The sequence below is a fragment of the Mustelus asterias genome, chromosome 12, assembly GCF_964213995.1.
Source record: "Mustelus asterias chromosome 12, sMusAst1.hap1.1, whole genome shotgun sequence".
Classification (NCBI taxonomy): Eukaryota; Metazoa; Chordata; class Chondrichthyes; order Carcharhiniformes; family Triakidae; genus Mustelus; species Mustelus asterias.
Genome location: NC_135812.1, coordinates 36,190,756 through 36,210,736, shown reverse-complemented (window position 1 = coordinate 36,210,736; position 19,981 = coordinate 36,190,756). Strand labels below are relative to the sequence as shown.

General features: G+C 45.0%; 1 protein-coding gene across 1 annotated transcript; it reads right to left on the bottom strand.

Annotated features, from left to right (window-relative positions):
• Nucleotides 1-17,336: 17,336 nt before the first annotated feature.
• On the bottom strand, nucleotides 17,337-18,869 carry LOC144501373 (claudin-4-like). The gene has a single exon (XM_078225036.1). The coding sequence runs from the start codon at nucleotides 18,749-18,751 to the stop codon at nucleotides 18,116-18,118; it is 636 nt and encodes a 211-aa protein (XP_078081162.1). The 5' UTR covers nucleotides 18,752-18,869; the 3' UTR covers nucleotides 17,337-18,115.
• Between the last annotated feature and the right edge of the window lie 1,112 nt (nucleotides 18,870-19,981).

Here is a 19,981-nt window from a genome sequence, read left to right as displayed (position 1 = left end):
GTTCAGGCCTCTGTTCAAGGAAAAAGCGAAGAGCTCTAAGGCCACCCTGGTGGAGAATGGAGGTGTAAAGGTATTGGACATCCATGGTGAGGAGGATGCAGTTTGGGCCAGAGAATTGGAAGTTGTTGATATGGCATAGGACATCAGAGGAATCACAGATGTAGGTGGGAAGGGACTGGACAAGTGGAGAGAGAATGGAGTCAAGATAGGAAGAAATTGTTCAGTGGGGCAGAAACAGGCTCTCATGATGGGCCTACCGGGGCAGTCCTGTTTGTGGATTTTGGTAAGGAGGTAGAAGCGGGCTGTCCAGGGTTGGGAGACTATGAGGTTGGAAGCTTTAGAGGGAAGATCTCTAGAGGAGATGAAGGAGATGAAATCCCCTCCCACAACTCTTTCATCAGTACAATGACAACTATTTTGGTGCCACTTCATGCTCTAGTCTGGATCTGGAAAAATTTATCAATTTCACTTCCAATTTCCACCCCTCGATTACCTTCACATGGTCCATCTCTGACACTTCTCATCACTTCCTTGACCTCTCTGTCTCCATTTCAGGTGATAGACTGTCCACCAGTATCCACTACAAGCCCACCAACTCCCACAACACCTTGACTACAGCTCTTCACACTCCCCGTCCTGTAAGGACTCCATCCCATTCTCTCAGTTCCTTCACCTCCGCTGTATCTGTTCTGATGATGCCACTTTCCAAAATGGCACTGCCTTCTTCCTAAATTGTGGTTTTCCACCCACTGTGGTTGACAGGGCTCTTAACCGTGTCTGACCTATCTCTCGGAATATTGCTCTCACCTCTTCCCCTCCCTCCCAGAACCAGGATAGGGTCGCCCCCTATGGAAAGGGTAGCAGCAGTTCAAATGTGACTGAATCAAACTCACTGATGTTCATTCACTCCCTTGATGCGGATGAGCAGTCCCTTGAGAGACTATAGCATCAAGGTACAAGGATCTTTATTTGGAGATATGTCACCAGGGACTGTCTGTCTGATGGCAGTTGCTATATTGGAGGACCTTATGAAAATCTATTAAATAAATAAACTATGAAAATTGTCCCTGGGTATGTCCAGCAGAAATGGCAGCACAATGGTACACAGTCAAGAGGGAGCAACCCTGGGAGTTCTCAGCATCGACTCTGCACTCTGTACCCTATGAAGTCTCATCGCATTAGGTCAAATATGGGTAAGGAAACTTCCTGTTGATTACCCACTCTTAGCTGATGAATCAGCACTATTCCATGTTGACTACCACTTGGAAGAAGCAGTGCAGAAGGGTGAAAGAAGGCAAGGGTGCAGAATGTACTCTGGATTGAGGACTTCAATATCTGTCACCAAGAATAGCTCGTTAGCACCAGCACAGATTGAGCTGGTCGAGCCCCAAAGAAAATAGGTGCTAGACTGAGTCTGCAATAGGTAGTGAGGGAACCAACAAGATTGGACAAGTAGGAGAGTGGGCAAAGAAGTGGCAGATGGAATGCAAAATGGAAAAGTGTGAGCTTATGCACTTTGGAAGGAGGAATGGAGGCATAGACTATTTTCTAAATGGGGAAATGCTTAGGAAATCAGAAGCACAAAGGGACTTGGGAGTCCTTGTTCAAGATTCTCTTAAGATTAACCTGCAGGTTCAGTCGGTAGTTAGGAAGGCAAATGCAATATTAGCATTCATGTCACGAGGGCTAGAATACAAGAGCAGGGATGTACTTCTGAGGCTCTATAAGGCTCTGGTTAGATCCCATTTGGAGTACTGTGAGCAGTTTTGGGGCCCATATCTAAGGAAGGATGTGCTAGCCTTGGAAAGGGTCCAGAGGAGGTTCACAAGAATGATCCCTGGGTTGAAGAGCTTGTCGTATTAGGAACGGTTGAGGACTCTGCGTCTGTACTCGTTGGAGTTTAGAAGGATGAGGGGGATCTTATTGAAACTTACAGGATACTACGAGACCTGAATAGAGTGGACATGGAGAGGATGTTTCCACTAGTAGGAAAAATTAGAACCAGAGGGCACAACCTCAGACTAAAGGGACGATCCTTTAAAGTACAGATGAGGAACAATTTCTTCAGCTAGAGAGTGGTGAATCTGTGGAACTCTTTGCCGCAGAAGGCTGTGGAGGCCAGGTGATTGAGTGTCTTTAAGACAGAAATAGATAGGTTCTTGATTAATAAGGGGATTAGGGGTTATGGGGTAAAGACAGGAGAATGGGGATGAGAAATAAAATCAGCCATGATTGAAGGGCGGAGCAGACTCGAAGGGCCGAGTGGCCTAATTCTGCTCCTATGTCTTATGGTCTAAGATGGTAAAACATACTTGACCTCATTCATCCTCACCAACCTGCCTGCCGCAGATGCAGCTGTCCATGACATTATAAGTAGGAGTGCACAGTCCTTATGGAGATGAAGTTGCATCTTCACGTTGAAGATACCTTCCATTGTGTTGTTTGATACTACCACTGTGCTAAATTGGATCGACTTTGAACAGATCTAGTAGCTCAAGACAGCACATCAATGAGGTGATGTGAGTCATCGCCAAAAGCAAAATTTTTCTCAACCACAATCTGTAATCTCATGGCCCGGCATATCCCCTCTCTACCATTACCCTGATTCAATTAGAAGTGCAGAACGGCATGCCAGGAGCAACGCCAGATGCCAACCTGGTAAAGCTACATCACAGGACCACTTGCATGCCAAACAAAATAAGCAGCAATTGACAGACAGAGCTAAGAGGTCCCAGAACCAATGGATAAGATCTAAGCTCTGCAGTCCTGCCATATCCAACTGTGAATGGTGGTGGACAATTAAACAACTCACTCAAGGAGGCCCCACAAATATTGCCAGACTCAATGATGGAGGAGACCAGCACATGTGTGCAAAATATAAGCTGAGACATTCGCCACACTGTTCAGCCAGAAGCGCTGAGTGGATCCATCTCAGCCTCATCCGGAGGTCCCCAACATCACAGATGGCAATGTTCAGCCAATTCAATTCACACCACACGATATCAAGAATTAGCTGAAGACAATGGATACTGCAAAGGCTATGGGCCCTGACAATATTCTGACAATAGTACTGAAGACCAAAAGAGAAAATACTGGAAAATCTCAGCAGGTCTGGCAGCATCTGTAAGGAGAGAAAAGAGCTGACATTTTGAGTCCAGATGAACCTTTGTCAAAGCTAAAAGGCATAGAAAGTGGGAGATATTTATACTGCAGGGTGAGGGAATGAAAGATGAGTCATTGCCATGGAAACCAGGGGAAAAGACTGCGAATAGCTGTCCACAGAGAGAATAAAGGATGTGACTGGCCAAACGGCAGAGAAGCTGTAAGCTGTGAAGATGTTGGGGGGGGGGGGGGGGGGGGGGGGGGCGGGGGAATGGGACAGAGGTAGAATGTAGAAAAGGGGAAGTGGGGGGGAGAAAAGGTAAGGGAAGGGGGAATGAAGTAGGGGGAAAGAATCGGGGGGGGGAGAAAAATTAAGAAAGACAATAAAGAAATAAAAGTTAGAGAACAGTAAAAAAATTAAATAAAATAGAACGAAAACAAAGGGGGCCGAGGTGGGATAGAGCAAATCATCTAAAGTTGTTGAATTCGATGTTGAGACCAGAAGGCTCTAAAGTTCCTAGCTGGAAGATGAGATGCTGTTCCTCCAGTTTGCGTTGAGCTTCACTAGAATATTGCAGCAAGCTAAGGACAGACATGTGGGCATGAGGGCAGGTGGGAGCATAGTACTGAAGACTTGTGCTCCAGAACTTGTCGCGCCCCTAGCCAAGCTGTCCTAATACAGCTATAACACTGGCATCTACCCGGCAATATGGAAAATTGCCCAGGTATGATGCCCTGTACACAAAAAGCTGGACAAATCCAACCCAGCCAATTATCATCCCATCATTCCTAACACAAAGATCGGTATGATTGTTAGAGGTAAGACATTACTTTATGAGTTCCTCGGGGAAGTGTCCTAAGCCCAATCATCTTCATTTGCTTCTTTCATAGAATCCTACAGTGTAGAAGGAAGCCATTCAGCCCATCAAACCTGCACCAACAACAATCTCATCCAGCCCCTGTACCCATAACCCCATGTAGTTACCCCATTAATTCCCCTGACACTAAGGGGCAATTGAGTATGGCCAATGAACCTAGCCCGCACATCTTTGAACTTAAACCAGGGCACCTGGGGGAAACCCACGCAGACACAGAGAGGATGTGCAAACTCCAAACAGATAGTCACCCAAGGCCAGAATTGATCCTGGGTCCCTGGTGCTGTGAGGCAGCAGTGTTAATGACCTTCCTTCGATCTTAAGGTCAGAGGTGGGGATGTTTGCTGATGAATGTACAATGTTCAGGACCATTCATGACTCCTCAGATACTGAAACATCCATGATCCAATGCAACAAGACTTGGACAATGTTCAGCTTGAGCTGATAAGTGGCAAGTAACATTCACGCCATACAGATGGCAGGCAAGGACCATCTCCAACAAGACAGAATTTAACCATCACCCCTTGACATTCAATGGCATTACCATCACTGAATCCCCCACTATCAACATCCTGGGGGTTACCATTGACCAGTAACTGAACTGGACTAGCCAAATAAATACTGTGGCTACAAGAGCAGTTCAAAGGCTAGGAATCCTGGTAACTCACCTCCTGACTCCCCAACACGTGCTCACAATTGGCAACCCTTCCAAAAAAGATTTACTCCCACTACCACCAACACATCGCAGCAACAGTGTGTACAATCTACAAGATGCACTGCAGGAACTCACCAAGGCTCCTTAGACAGTGCCTTCCAAACTCACAACCACTATATTAAAGTTTATTCATTATTGTCACAAGTAAGTTTACGTTAACACTGCAAAGAAGCTACTGCTAAATTGCCCCTTAGTGTTCTGGGATGCATAGGTTAGAGGCATTAGCGCGGTAAATATGTGGGGTTATGGGGATAAGACCTAGGCAGGATTGTTGTCAGTGCAGATTCGATGGGCCAAATGGCCTCCTCCTGCACTGTAGGGATTCTATGAAAATCTCCTAGTCACCACACTCTGGCGCCTGTTTGGGTACACAGAGGGAGAATTTAGTTTGAACAATGCACCTCACCAGCATGTTTTTCGGACTGTGGGAGCACCCCAAGGAAACCCATGCAGACAACGTGCAGACTCCACACAGACAGTGACCCAAACAGGAAATTGAACCTGGGTCCCTGGAGCTATGAGGCAACAGTGCTAAGCATTGTGCCACCGTGGGCGATACATGGGAACACCACCATCTGGACGTTTCCCTCCAAGCCACAGACCATCCTGACTATCGCCATTCTTTCACTGTCACCGAGTCAAAATTCTGGAACTTCCTCCTTAACAGCACTGTGGGTGTTCCTACAAAAAACTGCAGCTGCTCAGGGAGGTAGCTCAGCATCAGCTTCTCAAGGGCAATTAGGGATCGGCAATGAATGCTGGCCTAGCCAGCGAAGCCCACATCCCTTGAATGAATATTTTTTAAAGTTTTAAACGAATATATCTTTTAATGGTTTGATTTGATTTATTATTGTCACATGTATTGGTATACAATGAAAAACATGGTTTCTTGCGTGCTATACAAAGTATATAGAAAAGGAAAGGAGAAGGTGCAGAACGTAGTGTTACAGTCATAGTTTATAAGAGTTGGAGTAGAGTTTTTTTAAAACATAGAACGATACTAAAAGATAGAATTAGTATACTGGGGACAGCTTGCAAGAATTTGCCATGCTCCGGAGCCATCTTGGTCAGTGAATGAATAAAAATAATTATACTGACCAAATTCAAAACACACGTCGTTTTGGGCCAACAACAACAAGCAATTATTTTATGTCTTTAATGTAGCAAAAGACCCAAGAATTTGCAATGGCTTTTCATATAAAAATGGATGCCAAACCAAAGAAAATATAAAGTACAGTAAACAAAATCTGGGTCAAAGAGGTGAGTTTTAAGGCAGGCTTAAAAGAAAGGAATGAAATGGAGAGGTAGATGGGAGGGAATTCCAGTCCGTGAAGGCACTAGGTCTCTTTGTCCCAATTTTGGTGACAATTTTGGTCAACATGGACAGGAGCGATGAATGAGACAGTTTTAATGACGGATAGGATATAGGAAACAGGATTTTGGATAAGGTTAAGTTTACAAAGCTTGAAAGATGAGTAGTCATCCCAGCGAGCACTAAAAAGTCTAGTCTGGAAGTACCAAAGACATGGATGAGAGTCTTAGCATCAGTGAAGTATTGTCAAGCAGGACACGTGTCATTACAAAGGTGGAAGTAGGTGGTGTTTGTAATGAAGAAGGAATGAGGTCAAATGTGTAGTTTTGGGCCAACAACAACAAGCAATTATTTTGTGTCTTTAATGTAGCAAAAGACCCAAGAATCTGCAATGGCTTTTCATATAAAAATGGATGCCAAACCAAAGAAAATATAAAGTACAGTAAACAAAATCTGGGTCAAAGAGGTGAGTTTTAAGGCAGGCTTAAAAAAAAAGAATGAAATAGAGAAGCAGATGGGAAGGAATGCGGTGATGGGAAGGAATGCGGTGATGCTTCCTGGTCAGATACCCCTGCCCCAAGGTGTGAACTCACACCCCTCCTGGCCTGTCATCCGCTGCACTCATTATCCTTGCTGGAGTTCATCAGCCCAACATGGGTGAGGCCTTGGATTCAACTCAGTCGAAGCTCTGTCACTGAATGCTTTGATGTGGAGATGCCGGCGTTGGACTGGGGTAAGCACAGTAAGAAGTCTCACAACACCAGGTTAAAGTCCAACAGGTTTATCTAGCAGCACAACTTTCGGAGTCTCGCTCCTTCATCAGGTGAGTGAGGAGTTGTGTTCACAAACAGGGCATACACAAACACAAACTCAATTTACAAGACAATGGTTAGAATGCGAGTCTTTACGGGTAATCAAGTCTTAAAGGTACAGACAATGTGAGTGGAGAAAGGGCCAAGCACAGGTTAAAGAAGTGTGTATTGTCTCCAGCCAGGACAGTTAGTGAGATTTTGCAAGCCCAGGCAAGTTGTGGAGGTTACAGATAGTGTAACATGAACCCAAGATCCCTGTTGAGGCCATTCTCATGTGTGCGGAACTTGGCTATCAGTTTCTGCTCAGCGATCCTGTGTTGTCGTGTGTCGTGAAGGCTGCCTTGGAGAATACTTACCCGAAGATCAGAGGCTGAATGCCCATGACTGCTGAAGTGTTCCCCGACTGGAAGGGAACACTCCTGCCTGGTGATTGTCGAGCGGTGTTCATTCATCCATTGTCGTAGCGTCTGCAAAGTACCATGCCTCGGGACATCCTTTCCTGTAGCATATCAGGCGTGCTGCGGACAATGGTCTGTTTGAGGTTGTGCAGTTGTTTGAAGGCAAGAAGTGGGGGTGTGGGGATGGCCTTGGCAAGATATTTGTCTTCATCGATGACATGTTGAAGACTCCGGAGAAGATGTCGTAGCTTCTCTGTTCCGGGGAAGTACTGGAAGATGAAGGGTACTCTGTCCGCCATGTCCCGTGTTTGTCTTCTGAGGAGGTCGGTGCAGTTTTTCACTGTGGCACATCGAATGCTTTCCACAGGGACTGTTGCAGTCCCTGGAGTGGTCATCACAACCAGTACTGGTCAATGCTGGGACAAGGGGGCTGCTGGCCATCTGACTGGCTGGCAGTTCTCTTAGGTGGGACTTCTTCTCAGAAAGGACAGACTTGCAGCCTCATGCCAATTATAAGCCCAAAGGCTATTATGCTTCAATGAGATCATCTCTCGTTTTTCTAAATTCCAATGAATAGAGTCCCAATCTGCTTAACCTTTCCTCATAAGACAATCTCTCCACACTGGGGATCATCCTAGTGAAACTTCTCTGAACTGCTTCCAATGAAATAATATCTTTCTTTAAATAAGGAGACAAAAACTGCTCACAGTACTCCAGATGTGGTTTCACCAGTACCTTATATAGTTGCAGCAAGACTTCCCAACTCTTATTCTCCAACCCCCTTCATATAAGGGCCAACATTCTATTAGCCTTCCTGATTATCTGCTGCATATTTGTGCTAGCTTTCTGTGTTTCATGCACAAGTACCCCAAATCCCTTTGTGTTGCAGCATTCTGCAGTTTTTCTCCACTTAAGTAATACTCTGTTCTTTTTGTGTTGTCTGCAAATTTGGCTACAGTACATTCGCTTCCTTCTTCTGAGTCATTAAATATATTGTAAACAGTTGCAGTCCCAGCACTGATCCCTGTGAAATCCCATTGGTTGCAGGTCACAACCTGAAAAAGAAATCCCTTATCCCCACTCGTTGTTTCCTGCTCATAGTCAATTCTTTGTCTAAGCCATAATACTCCAAAACCATGGGTCCTTATCTTATGACTTAACCTTTTGTGAGGTATTTTGTCGAACGCCTTCTGGGAGTTCAAAAACAACACTGCTACTGGTTGACCTCTATCCACTCTGGTTGAGACCTCCTCAAAAAACTGTAATGAATTAGTCAGACATGATTTCCCTTTCATGCTGACTCTGCTTGATTAGATTATGATTTTCCAGATGTGCTGCTATTAACTTTGTTAATAATCGATTTCCAACATTTTTTCAACAATAATTTACCTATTGTTACCCGCTTTTTGCCTCCCTCCATTTTTGAATAGGGGTGTCACAATTGGCAGTTTTCCAATCCTCAATACTTCCCCAGAATCCAAGGATTTTTCGAAAATTACAACCAATGCGTCCATTATCTCTGTAGCTACTTCTTTTAGGATCCTAGGATGCAAGCCATCAGGGCCAGGGTACTTACCTGCCTTTAGCCCCATTACTTTGTCTAATAGCATTTCTTTAGTGATGGTGATGGTACTTAATTCCTCCCCCATATTTTTTAGTATGAATGGGATGTTCGAAGTATCTTCCACCATAAAGACTGATGCAAAATACCTGTTTAACTCCTCTGAATCCTAAATATGTGACCTTATCAACCTGAAATGTATTATTTTCTCTTTCCAGACGAATACCAGCTTCTTTGAATCTCCAGAGGACTTCCTCCAAATTGGCCCTATGTTCTTCGGGTGATACCGCCATTACTAAGACATCATCCAGATACATGACAACTCTTGGGATCCCTTGTGGAAGGCTTTTCTTGATGTGCTGAAAGATAACGTATGCAGATGAAATACCGAAAGGTAACCTCATATATTGGAATAAGCCCTTGTGTGTATTAATGGTGATGAATTTCCTCGAGTCTTCCTCCAGCTCAAGCTGCTGGTACACATGACTTAAACCCAATTTGTGTACTTGAGGCCTCCTGCCAATATCGCATAAAGGTCTCGTATCCTAGGGATAGGATATCTATCTATTTGAGCAGCCCTGTTCAAGGTCAACTTGTAATCGTCACAAATCCTTACTGTGCAGTCTGGTTTTAACATTGGGACTATTGGTGCAGCCCAGTCAGAGAATTGTACAGGTTTAATTATCCCTAGGTCTTCCAAGTGTTTCAACTCAACGTCAACTTTTCCAGAGCAAATAGCACCAGACAGTTGTATCTTCTGTTTTTAAGATGGTGCCGAGGCAGTCGGCTCCCTGTACAGCACTCTTCACTGAATACGTCAAACCTTGGCCATCAATTGCCCTTTCACCTTGAACCTCCTCTATTCCACCGTTTAGGTTGCGCTGGCTCTAATAGTAAGTGAATTATATCCCTGACTACAAGTTAATTGCTAGTTTTAACTACCACCAAAAAACACCCTGACAAAGCCTGCTTTCTACTTTACTCAATGATGTTTGAGCCTGAATTATTAGTATGGCGGGAAGTCGGTGGAGAACACATCCTCACTGATTCAGTGAACCCCGCCTTCCATTTTAATTGGTACAAGCTGGGACTTCCACCCCTCAGTTAGAACTCGTGCTAGCGAGTTGAGGAACAGGGAGAGAGTGCAGATAAACACGTGGCTGCAAGGATGGTGTAGATGGGAGGGTTTCAGTTACATGGATAATTGGAGCACATTCTGGGGAAGGTGGGACCTGTACAAACAGGACGGTTTGCACCTGAACCAGAGGGGCACCAATATTCTGGGAGGGAAATTTGCTACGGCTCTTCGGGGGGGTTTAAACTAATTTGTCAGGGGAATGGGAAAACGAGCTGTAGTCCAGAAGCCAGTGTTGAGTGTAGTGAGGTACTGAGGAGGGTATCAAGGTCGCAGGAGTGTACCGGCAGACAGGAAGGTGGGTTGGAGTGTGTCTACTTCAATGGAAGGAGCATCCGGAATAAGATAGGTGAACTTGGAGCATGGATTGGTACTCGGGACTCCAATGTTGTGGCCATTACGGAGACATGGTTAGAATAGGGACAGGAATGGTTGTTGGAAGTTCCGGGGTATAGATGTTTCAGTAAGAGTAGGGAAGGTGGTAAAAGAGGTGGAGGAGTAGCATTGTTAATCAAGGATAGTTTAACGGCTGCAGAAAGGCAGTTCAAGGGGGATCTGCCTAATGAGGTAATATGGGCTGAAGTTAGAAATAGGAAAGGAGCGGTCACGTTGTTAGGAGTTTTCGAGAGGCCCCCAAATAGTAATAGAGATGTGGAGGAAGAAATTGCAAAGCAGATTATGGATAGGTGTGGAGGTCACAGGGTAGTTGTCATGGGTGACTTTAACTTTCCAAATATTGATTGGAACCTTTATAGGTCGAATAGTTTGGATGGGGCAGTTTTTGTGCAGTGTGTGCAGGAGGGTTTCCTGACACAATATGTGGATAGGCCGACAAGAGGTGGGGCCACATTGGACGTGGTACTGGGTAATGAATTGGGCCAAGTGTTAGATTTGTTTGTAGGAGAGCACTTTGGAGATAGTGACCACAATTCGGTATCTTTCATTATTGCAATAGAGAGGGAGAGGGCCATACGGCAGGGTAAGGTTTATAACTGGGGGAGGGGTAATTATGACATGATTAGGCAGGAATTAGGGAGCATAAGATGGGAATAGAAACTGTCAGGGAAAGGCACAAATGAAAAGTGGAGCTTGTTCAAGGAACAAATACTGCGTGTCCATGATAGGTATGTCCCTGTCAGGCAGGGAGGAAATGGCCGAGTGAGGGAACCATGGTTCACAAAAGAGGTTGAATGTCTTGTCAAGAGGAAAAAGGAAGCATATGTAAGGATGAGAAAACAAGGTTCAGTTGGGTCGCTTGAGGAGTACAAGGTCGCAAGGAATGAGCTAAAAAAAGGGCTCAGGAGAGCTAAGAGGGGGCATGAGAAGTCAAAGAACAAAGAACAAAGAACAATACAGCACAGGAACAGGCCCTTCGGCCCTCCAAGACCGCGCCGCTCCCCGGTCCAGGATTGAATCCTGAATCCAGGATCCCCGCCCAATTTTCCAGCCTATCTACATACCAATATCCTATCCACCGAGCTGTCCCTCACAGCTACGATGCTTTGTTCATTACAACCTATTAACTTACCCCCACCCCCCATTCCAGACCATGTGATCTCCAGGGAGAGGCGAAAACCCAGAGTGAAAAACCCCAGGGCCAATATGGGGAAAAGAAATCTGGGAAATTCCTCTCCGACCCCCTGAGGCGATCGAAACTAGTCCAGGAGATCACAATGGCCCCGATCGGATCATTTCCACTTCCACGAACACCATATGAATTCCCTGCCCCCGAGACAGGTTCCCAACTATCCGCAGTCTCACTCTGTACTGGCACCAGCAAGATGATCATAGAATGAAGCCTTGAAACGAGAAACCAGGAACAATTAGCCCGCGCCGCTCCCTGGTCCAAACTAGACCACTCTTTTGTATCCCTCCATTCCCACTCCGTTCATATAGCTGTCTAGATAAGTCTTAAACGTTCCCAGTGTGTCCGCCTCCACCACCTTGCCCGGCAACACATTCCAGGCCCCCACGACCCTCTGTGTGAAATATGTCCTTCTGATATCTGTGTTAAACCTCCCCCCCTTCACCTTGAACCTATGACCCCTCGTGAACGTCACCACCGACCCGGGGAAAAGCTTCCCACCGTTCACCCTATCTATGCCTTTCATAATTTTATACACCTCTATTAAGTCTCCCCTCATCCTCCGTCTTTCCAAGGAGAACAACCCCAGTTTCCCCAATCTCTCCTCATAACCAAGCCCCTCCATACCAGGCAACATCCTGGTAAACCTCCTCTGTACTCTCTCCAAAGCCTCCACATCCTTCTGGTAGTGTGGCGACCAGAACTGGACGCAGTATTCCAAATGCGGCCGAACCAACGTTCTATACATCTGCAACATCAGACCCCAACTTTTATACTCTATGCCCCGTCCTATAAAGGCAAGCATGCCATATGCCTTCTTCACCACCTTCTCCACCTGTGACGTCACCTTCAAAGATCTGTGGACTTGCACACCCAGGTCCCTCTGCGTCTCTACACCCTTTATGGTTCTTCCATTTATCGTGTAGCTCCTCCCTACATTATTCCCACCAAAATGCATCACTTCGCATTTATCAGGATTGAACTCCATCTGCCATTTCCTTGCCCAAATTTCCAGCCTATCTATATCCTTCTGTAGCCTCTGACAATGTTCCTCACTATCTGCAAGTCCTGCCAGTTTTGTGTCGTCTGCAAACTTACTGATCACCCCAGTTACTCCTTCTTCCAGATCATTTATATAAATCACAAACAGCAGAGGTCCCAATACAGAGCCCTGCGGTACACCACTAGTCACAGGCCTCCAGCCGGAAAAAGACCCTTCCACTACCACCCTCTGTCTTCTATGACCAAGCCAGTTCTCCACCCATCTAGCCACCTCCCCCTTTATCCCATGGGATCCAACCTTTTTCACTAGCCTACCATGAGGGACTTTGTCAAATGCTTTACTAAAGTCCATATAGACAACATCCACGGCCCTTCCTTCGTCAACCATTTTGGTCACTTCTTCAAAAAACACCACCAGGTTCGTGAGGCATGACCTCCCTCTCACAAAACCATGTTGACTATCGTTAATGAGTTTATTCCTTTCTAAATGCGCATACATCCTATCTTTAAGAATCTTCTCCAACAACTTCCCCACCACGGACGTCAAGCTCACTTGGCTGGTTGGATCAAGGAAAACCCCAAGGCTTTTTACTCTTATGTGAGAAATAAAAGAATGACCAGGGTGAGGTTAGGGCTGGTCAAAGACAGTAGTGGGAACTTGTGCATGGAGTCAGAAGAGATAGGAGCAGCGACAAATGAATACTTTTCTTCAGTATTCACCAAGGAGATGGGCCATGTTTTTGAGGATGAGTGTGAGATACAGGCTGATAGGCTGGAGGAGGTAGATGTTCTGAGGGAAGATGTATTAGCAATTTTGAAAAACCTGAGGGTCGATAAGTCCCCTGGGCCAGATGGGATATATCCTAGGATTCTTTGGGAGGCAAGGGATGAGATTGCAGAGCCTTTGGCTTTGATCTTTGGGTCCTCACTGTCCATGGGGATAGTTCCAGAGGACTGAAGAGTGGCAAATGGTGTACCTCTGTTCAAGAAAGGAAATAGGAATGACCCTGGCAATTATAGGCCAGTTAGTCTTACTTTGGTGGTTGGTAAGTTAATGGAAATGGTCCTGAGGGATAGGATTTATGACCACTTGGAAAGGTGCAGCTTAATCTGGGATAGTCAACACAGATTCGTGAATGGTAGGTCTTGCCTCACAAATTTGATTGAATTCTTTGAGGAGGTAACTAAGTGTATAGATGAAGATAGAGCAGTTGATGTCGTATACATGGATTTTAGTAATGCGTTTGATAAGGTTCCCCATGGTCGGCTCATGAAGAAAGTGAGGAGGTGTGGGATAGAGGGAAATTTGGCCGATTGGATAAGTAACTGGCTATCTCATAGAAAGAAGTCTCACAACACCAGGTTAAAGTCCAACAGGTTTATTTGTAGCAAACGCCACTAGCTTTCAGAACTGGCTGTTCCTTCGTCAGGTGGGTGGGAGTTCTGAATTCTGAATTGAGTTCATCAGAACTCCCACCTACCTGACGAAGGAACAGCCAGTTCCGAAAGCTAGTGCCATTTGCTACAAATAAACCTGTTGGACTTTAACCTGGTGTTGTGAGACTTCTTACTGTGTTTACCCCAGTCCAACGCCGGCATCTCCACATCATATCTCATAGAAGTCAGAGGGTGGTGGTGGATGGAAAATTTTCAGACTGGAGACCAGTTACCAGCGGTGTACCATAGAGATCAGTGCTGGGTCCGCTGCTATTTGTGATTTTTATCAATGACTTGGAGGGGGCTGAAGGGTGGGTCAGTAAATTTGCTGATGACACCAAGATTGGTGGAGTAGTGGATGAGGTGGAGGGCTGTTGTAGGTTGCAAAGAGACATTGATAGGATGCAGAGCTGGGCCGAAAAATGGCAGATGGAGTTGAACCCTGATAAGTGCGAGGTGATTCATTTTGGTAGGACTAATTTGAATGCGGATTACAGGGTCAACGGCAGGGTTCTGAGGAATGTGGAGGAACAGAGAGATCGTGGGGTTCATATCCACAGATCTCTGAAGGTTGCCACTCAAGTGGATAGAGCCGTGAAGAAGGCCTATAGTGTGTTAGCGTTTATTAACAGGGGGTTTGAGTTTAAGAGCCGTGGGGTTATGCTGCAACTGTACAGGACCTTGGTGAGACCACATTTGGAATATTGTGTGCAGTTCTGGTCACCTCACTATAAGAAGGACGTGGAAGCATTGGAAAGAGTGCAAAGGAGATTTACCAGGATGCTGCCTGGTTTGAAGGGTAGGTCTTATGAGGAAAGGTTGAGGGAGCTAGGGCTTTTGTCTTTAGAGTGGAGGAGGATGAGAGGCAACTTAATAGAGGTTTATAAAATGATGAGGGGGATAGATCGAGAGGACGTTCAGAGACTATTTCTTCGGGTGGATGTAGCTGTTACTAAGGGGCATAACTATAAGGTTCATGGTGGGAGATATAGGAGGGATGTCCGAGGTAGGTTCTTTACTCAGAGAGTGGTTGGGGTGTGGAATGGACTGCCTGCTGTGATAGTGGAGTTGGACACTTTAGGAACTTTCAAGTAGTTATTGGATAGGCTCATGGAGCACACCAGAATGATAGGAAGTGGGATAGCTTGATCTTAGTGTTGGAAAAAGCTCGGCACAACATCGAGGGCCAAAGGGCCTGTACTGTGCTGTACTGTTCTATGTTCTATGTCTATGTTCTAGAATAAATCCTGTCTTGGAGAGCTGTCAACCAATCTCCAGTCCATCCAGCAACAGCTCTACAGTGGCCAGAAGAGGCACTGCACAGAACTGCCAAAACTGAAGTCCCAGGAATTGGAGGTACAGGTAAGTGTCATGGATCTGAGGAAGGGGAGGTCAGGGAAGACCTGAGGGGGTGGGGCTGATCAGGGTCTTGATAGACAGACCAGGAAGGTGGAGATCCGGAGATCACTGGGCCTTAAGGGTAGGGCGCCCCCAGTCAGAAAGGGGATTCTGATGGAGGCACCTTCCTTTCCACTCAAGGTCTAATTCTCTTCATTTCCGGGCTTCTCCCCCAGAGCTGTTGTCTGCCTGCCAACTTAAAAATGGAGGCTGGGCATTAACAGCGTTTAAGTAGCCATCAATTGGCTCTATAAAGGTCCCAATTGGGCAAGGACAGCTTCCCATCTGAGGCTCTGCCCGCCCCAGCGTAAAATCGTTGCAACCTTGGGGCAGGTAGGAACCCCAGGGAATCCCTTCCATACAATTTCACACTCCCCTCTGGGGGGTGGGGTGGGCAGAACCATAAGATTCTGACCCTGATGTTTTCTTAAATTTGCCTTCAAAAGTCCTGGATCTTTCTGGTTACAGCTATGCTTCTGTACCATCCTAACATAAGACTCAGTTATTATATCTTTGATCTGCTGCTCTCGTACTTATGTTTTAAAGTAATTGAACAATTTATAGCTGCCTGACTCCTCCACGCTGCTGTTCCCTGCTGAACCTGTGACTGGCCAATAGGTACTACTAGCTTTCCAGCTTCAGCAACAGGCTGTTTCTGGCCAGAGAATCACTTTTCTAGTTGAAGTACATCTCCGATTGACTTGTGTTTTTTATTCATTCAAGGGATGTGGATTTGGCTGTCCAGGTCAGCATTCAAGCTCATCAATAATTGCCCTTGAGAAGGCGGTGGTGAGCTGTCTCCTTGAACCACTGCAGTTCATGTGGTGTAAGTACATCCAGAGTGCTGATAGGGAAGGAGCTTCAGGAATTTGACCTAGCTATAGTGAAGAATGGCAATATAGTTCCAAGTCAAGATGGTGAGTGGCTTGGAGGGGAACTAGCAGGTGTTGGTGTTCCTATATATCTACTACCCTCATCCGTCTAGATGGCAGTGGTCATGGTTTGGAAGGTTCTGTTCCAGGGGTCTTGGCGAGTTCTTTTTTGTGGTGGCCTCCAAAATCTGTGTCATTTTTCTGTCTTGCAATTGATTTTGCATACCTTCGAAATCTTAATTCCCATGGACATATCTCCGTCAGTGTGTCTTCCACTTGTCAACCCTTCAAACCTGACATGTCCAACATATTCCGAACAAGCCTCCTATATTCTCGCCTCTGCAATCTTGAGGTCATCCAAAATCTTTGCCCTAACTCACATCAAGACCCAATTACCTGTCACCCTCATTCTAGTTGACCTGCATTGCCTCCTGGTTAAGCAACACCTCCTTGTCCTTGTTTTTAAATCCAAGAATGACTCTCTCTGTAATCTCTTCCAGCTCCACAACACTCCCAAGACAACTCCACTACCAATGCTGTACTCTGGAGCATCCCCAATTTTAATCACTTTCCATTAGTGGCTATGCCTTCAGTTCCTAGGTTCTGGAATTTTATCCCTAAACCTCTCTATCTTTCTTTCCTCATTCAAGACACTTGTTAAAACCTATCCTTTTGACCAAGCTTTTGGTCAGCTGTCCTGATATTCATTTAGGTGGCTCCCTGTCAATTATTTATCATCAGGCATTTTTTTTAAGTTTATAAATTTAAAAGGACAACATATTTTACTCTTACAAGCTGTCCTTGTTGATATAGATAAATTTTCAGTTCTAATAGGATTTCAGTATTTTTCATTGTTTCCAGATCTTTCCTTTGTAATACAAAAATTTACTGCCACTGTGGTCCAACCAAGGCTCTATAAAAGTTTAATATAATTTACCTGCTTTTTAATTCTATCCTCCAAAAAGGAAACCCAGTGTGTTATTTATTTTCCAATAGTCTTACTTTTATCCTGTGTCGCTGCTCTTAATGATTTGTGGATCTGTAGCCCCATATCCTTCTGCTCCTTTACCCGACATTATCTTTGCTCGTGTTGTTTTTTTCACCCCCACAAACAGGAAGTAGACACAAGAAATCCTGGAAGAACTTTGGATTTTATTTTGACTCTTGTGATTTACAAATATACTAAGTCCCCGAACCACTGAACAAGCAGTGGCCTAAATACAAAGAGGTTTGGAAAAGACTGGTTCAGACAATCTTTAAAAACATACATGAGTGGAAGCATCATTAAAAAAATCAATAGCAAATGAAAAGTCAAGAATTAACTTCAATCACATGGATGCAATTGAAATACAAAATAATTAGTACTAATATCAGGTCATCTAAAGATCGAACCTTTTCAGGTAAGGTCGAGACCCATTTCACAATTATCACTTTCTCACCATATACGAAATGGCTGCGGCTGATTCTTTCCAATTGGTCCAGATATTCCGAGTGCCAGGTAGACATTATCGTAACAATACAGCTTTACAAAGCAACTCTCGAGAGAGGATCGCCGACTAATTGCTAAATCAATTTCATTACCATACATTACAGAACAGCCGCTAAATATCAGTTATTTTACAAAATCTTATTATCTCCAACAAAGCTTCCCTTTAACAACCACCTTTACTTTCAAACTCTGGCCAGATTTCCAAACTCTGACCCTGAGGTTGTTGTTGGTTGCAAGCGCACTAACTTCAAATACTTCCTGATATAGGTAACTTTGATAATAGGCACACACGGTTAAATAGTTGTTGGAGTTTTTAAAGAAAATTTATTAAAAGATTTAATTCCTCGATTGACAAACAATGTTGAAAACGTGCAGTATTAGTATGATCTCTGGAAATTGGTTCTGATCTATTCTTTTCCAAGTTACACATAGTTCTTGTTGCTCGGAGCTGTAGACCGAGGCGCGGAATACTTCGCCGAGTAGCTATTTTCATCTTTGGGAGGACAGGAACAGCACAGCAGAGCCCCTCCGAGGATCAGCAAACCCGAGGTTCCCCAACCGATGTACAAGGAAGCTCCAAGCTCTCTCCTCTGAGCGTCGGTCACCAGCGGGTTGTAGAAATCCTTGATGATGGTGTTTGCTGACCAGGACACTGGGATCAGGGTCAATACACCAGCCAGGATGAAGGTAATTCCTGATATAATTGTGACCTTGGCCTTTGTTGCCTCGTGTTCTATACAGTTGGTGCATTTTCCTCCAGCAATGGAGACGAGAATGCCGATGATTCCCACCACGAGTGAGATAACAGTCAGAGCTCTGGACGCCTGGAGATCTTGGGAGAGAGCTAACAGTGAGTCGTACACCTTGCACTGCATCTGCCCAGTGCTCTGAACAATGCAGTTCATCCACAGACCTTCCCAAATAATCTGCGCCACCACGATGTTGTTTCCAATGAAAGCGGTCACACGCCACATGGGGAGGACACAGGTGAGAAGAGCCCCCAGCCACCCGAACACACACAGGGCTATGCCCAGAATCTGGAGTCCCATTGATGCCATTCTCGTGGTTTTGTGGAAGCAATCTGCAACTTTCCGAAACAAACTTTCCGGTCTGCTTTTAAAATCCCGAGTAAGCGGAGGACGAGCAGTAAAAGTGATGGCACTTAAAGCCCCCAACTAGTGGGCGGGCATTCGCTCCTGTTCTCAGTGTATCGGAGCTGAAATCAGGGAATACCTGTTGAACCAGATTCCAACCTAGTTTCAGGTACTTTTGGTAACTGATGAGGCACATGATTGGGATGGTCAACAAATATGTGTGTGCTTCTTGGCATCTGTGTTTGCAGCTCAACAGCTTTTCTCCTTGTAATGAAAGCTATTTTTTAGAAAATTATATTGGGAGTGTAGCTTTAAGTAATATGCTATTCAGAGGCTAAGGGAACTTGCCCTCCCCCGGTAACTCTTTTAGGTTACAAACAGTCAAGTTTTATGTAAAACAAATCTTCAGAGGCCTTTTCTGCTCTCTGTTTCCTTCTCTCATTCTTATGATAGGAGGAGCTGCCTAAAAGGTAAACTTTGACACTTTGTCTAATCTAGGAACACCCTGGGAAGGTAATGAATTGTTTTCAAAAGAGCATCACAGACATCTACTGTGAGAAAAAAGAAATCAGTGCCAAAAACCAAGTGTTCAAACCAAATTCAATATTAAATGAATAAAAGGGTAACAAAGTTTGCAGACGACACAAGGGTAACAAAGTTTGCAGACGATACAAAGATAAGTGGAAAAGTTAATTGTGTGGAGGGCGTAGAAGGTCTGCAGAGAGATTTGGACAGGCTGAGTGAGTGGGCGAGGATCTGGCAGATGGAGTATAACGTTGACAAATGCGAGGTTATTCACTTTGGAGGAAATAATAGCAAATTGGATTATTATCTAAATGGAAAAAAATTGCAACATACTACTGTGCAAAGGGACCTGGGGGTCCTTGTGCATGAGACGCAAAAACCCAGTCTGCAGGTGCAACAGGTGATCAAGAAGGCAAATGGGATGTTGGCCTATATCGCAAGGGGGATAGAATATAAAAGCAGAGATGTCTTGCTGCATCTGTACAGGGCATTGGTGAGGCTGCAGCTGGAATACTGTGTGCAGTATTGGTCCCCTTATTTGCAGAAGGATATATTGGCCTTGGAGGGAGTGCAGAAAAGGTTCACCAGGTTGATACCAGAGATGAGGGGTGTTGATTATGAGGAGAGACTGAGCAGGTTGGGTTTGTACTCGTTGGAATTTAGAAGGCT

Coding starts and splice junctions, on each gene's coding strand:
- LOC144501373 (XM_078225036.1), bottom strand. CDS start 18,751: ATGGCATCAATGGGACTCCAGATTCTGGGCATAGCCCTGTGTGTGTTC.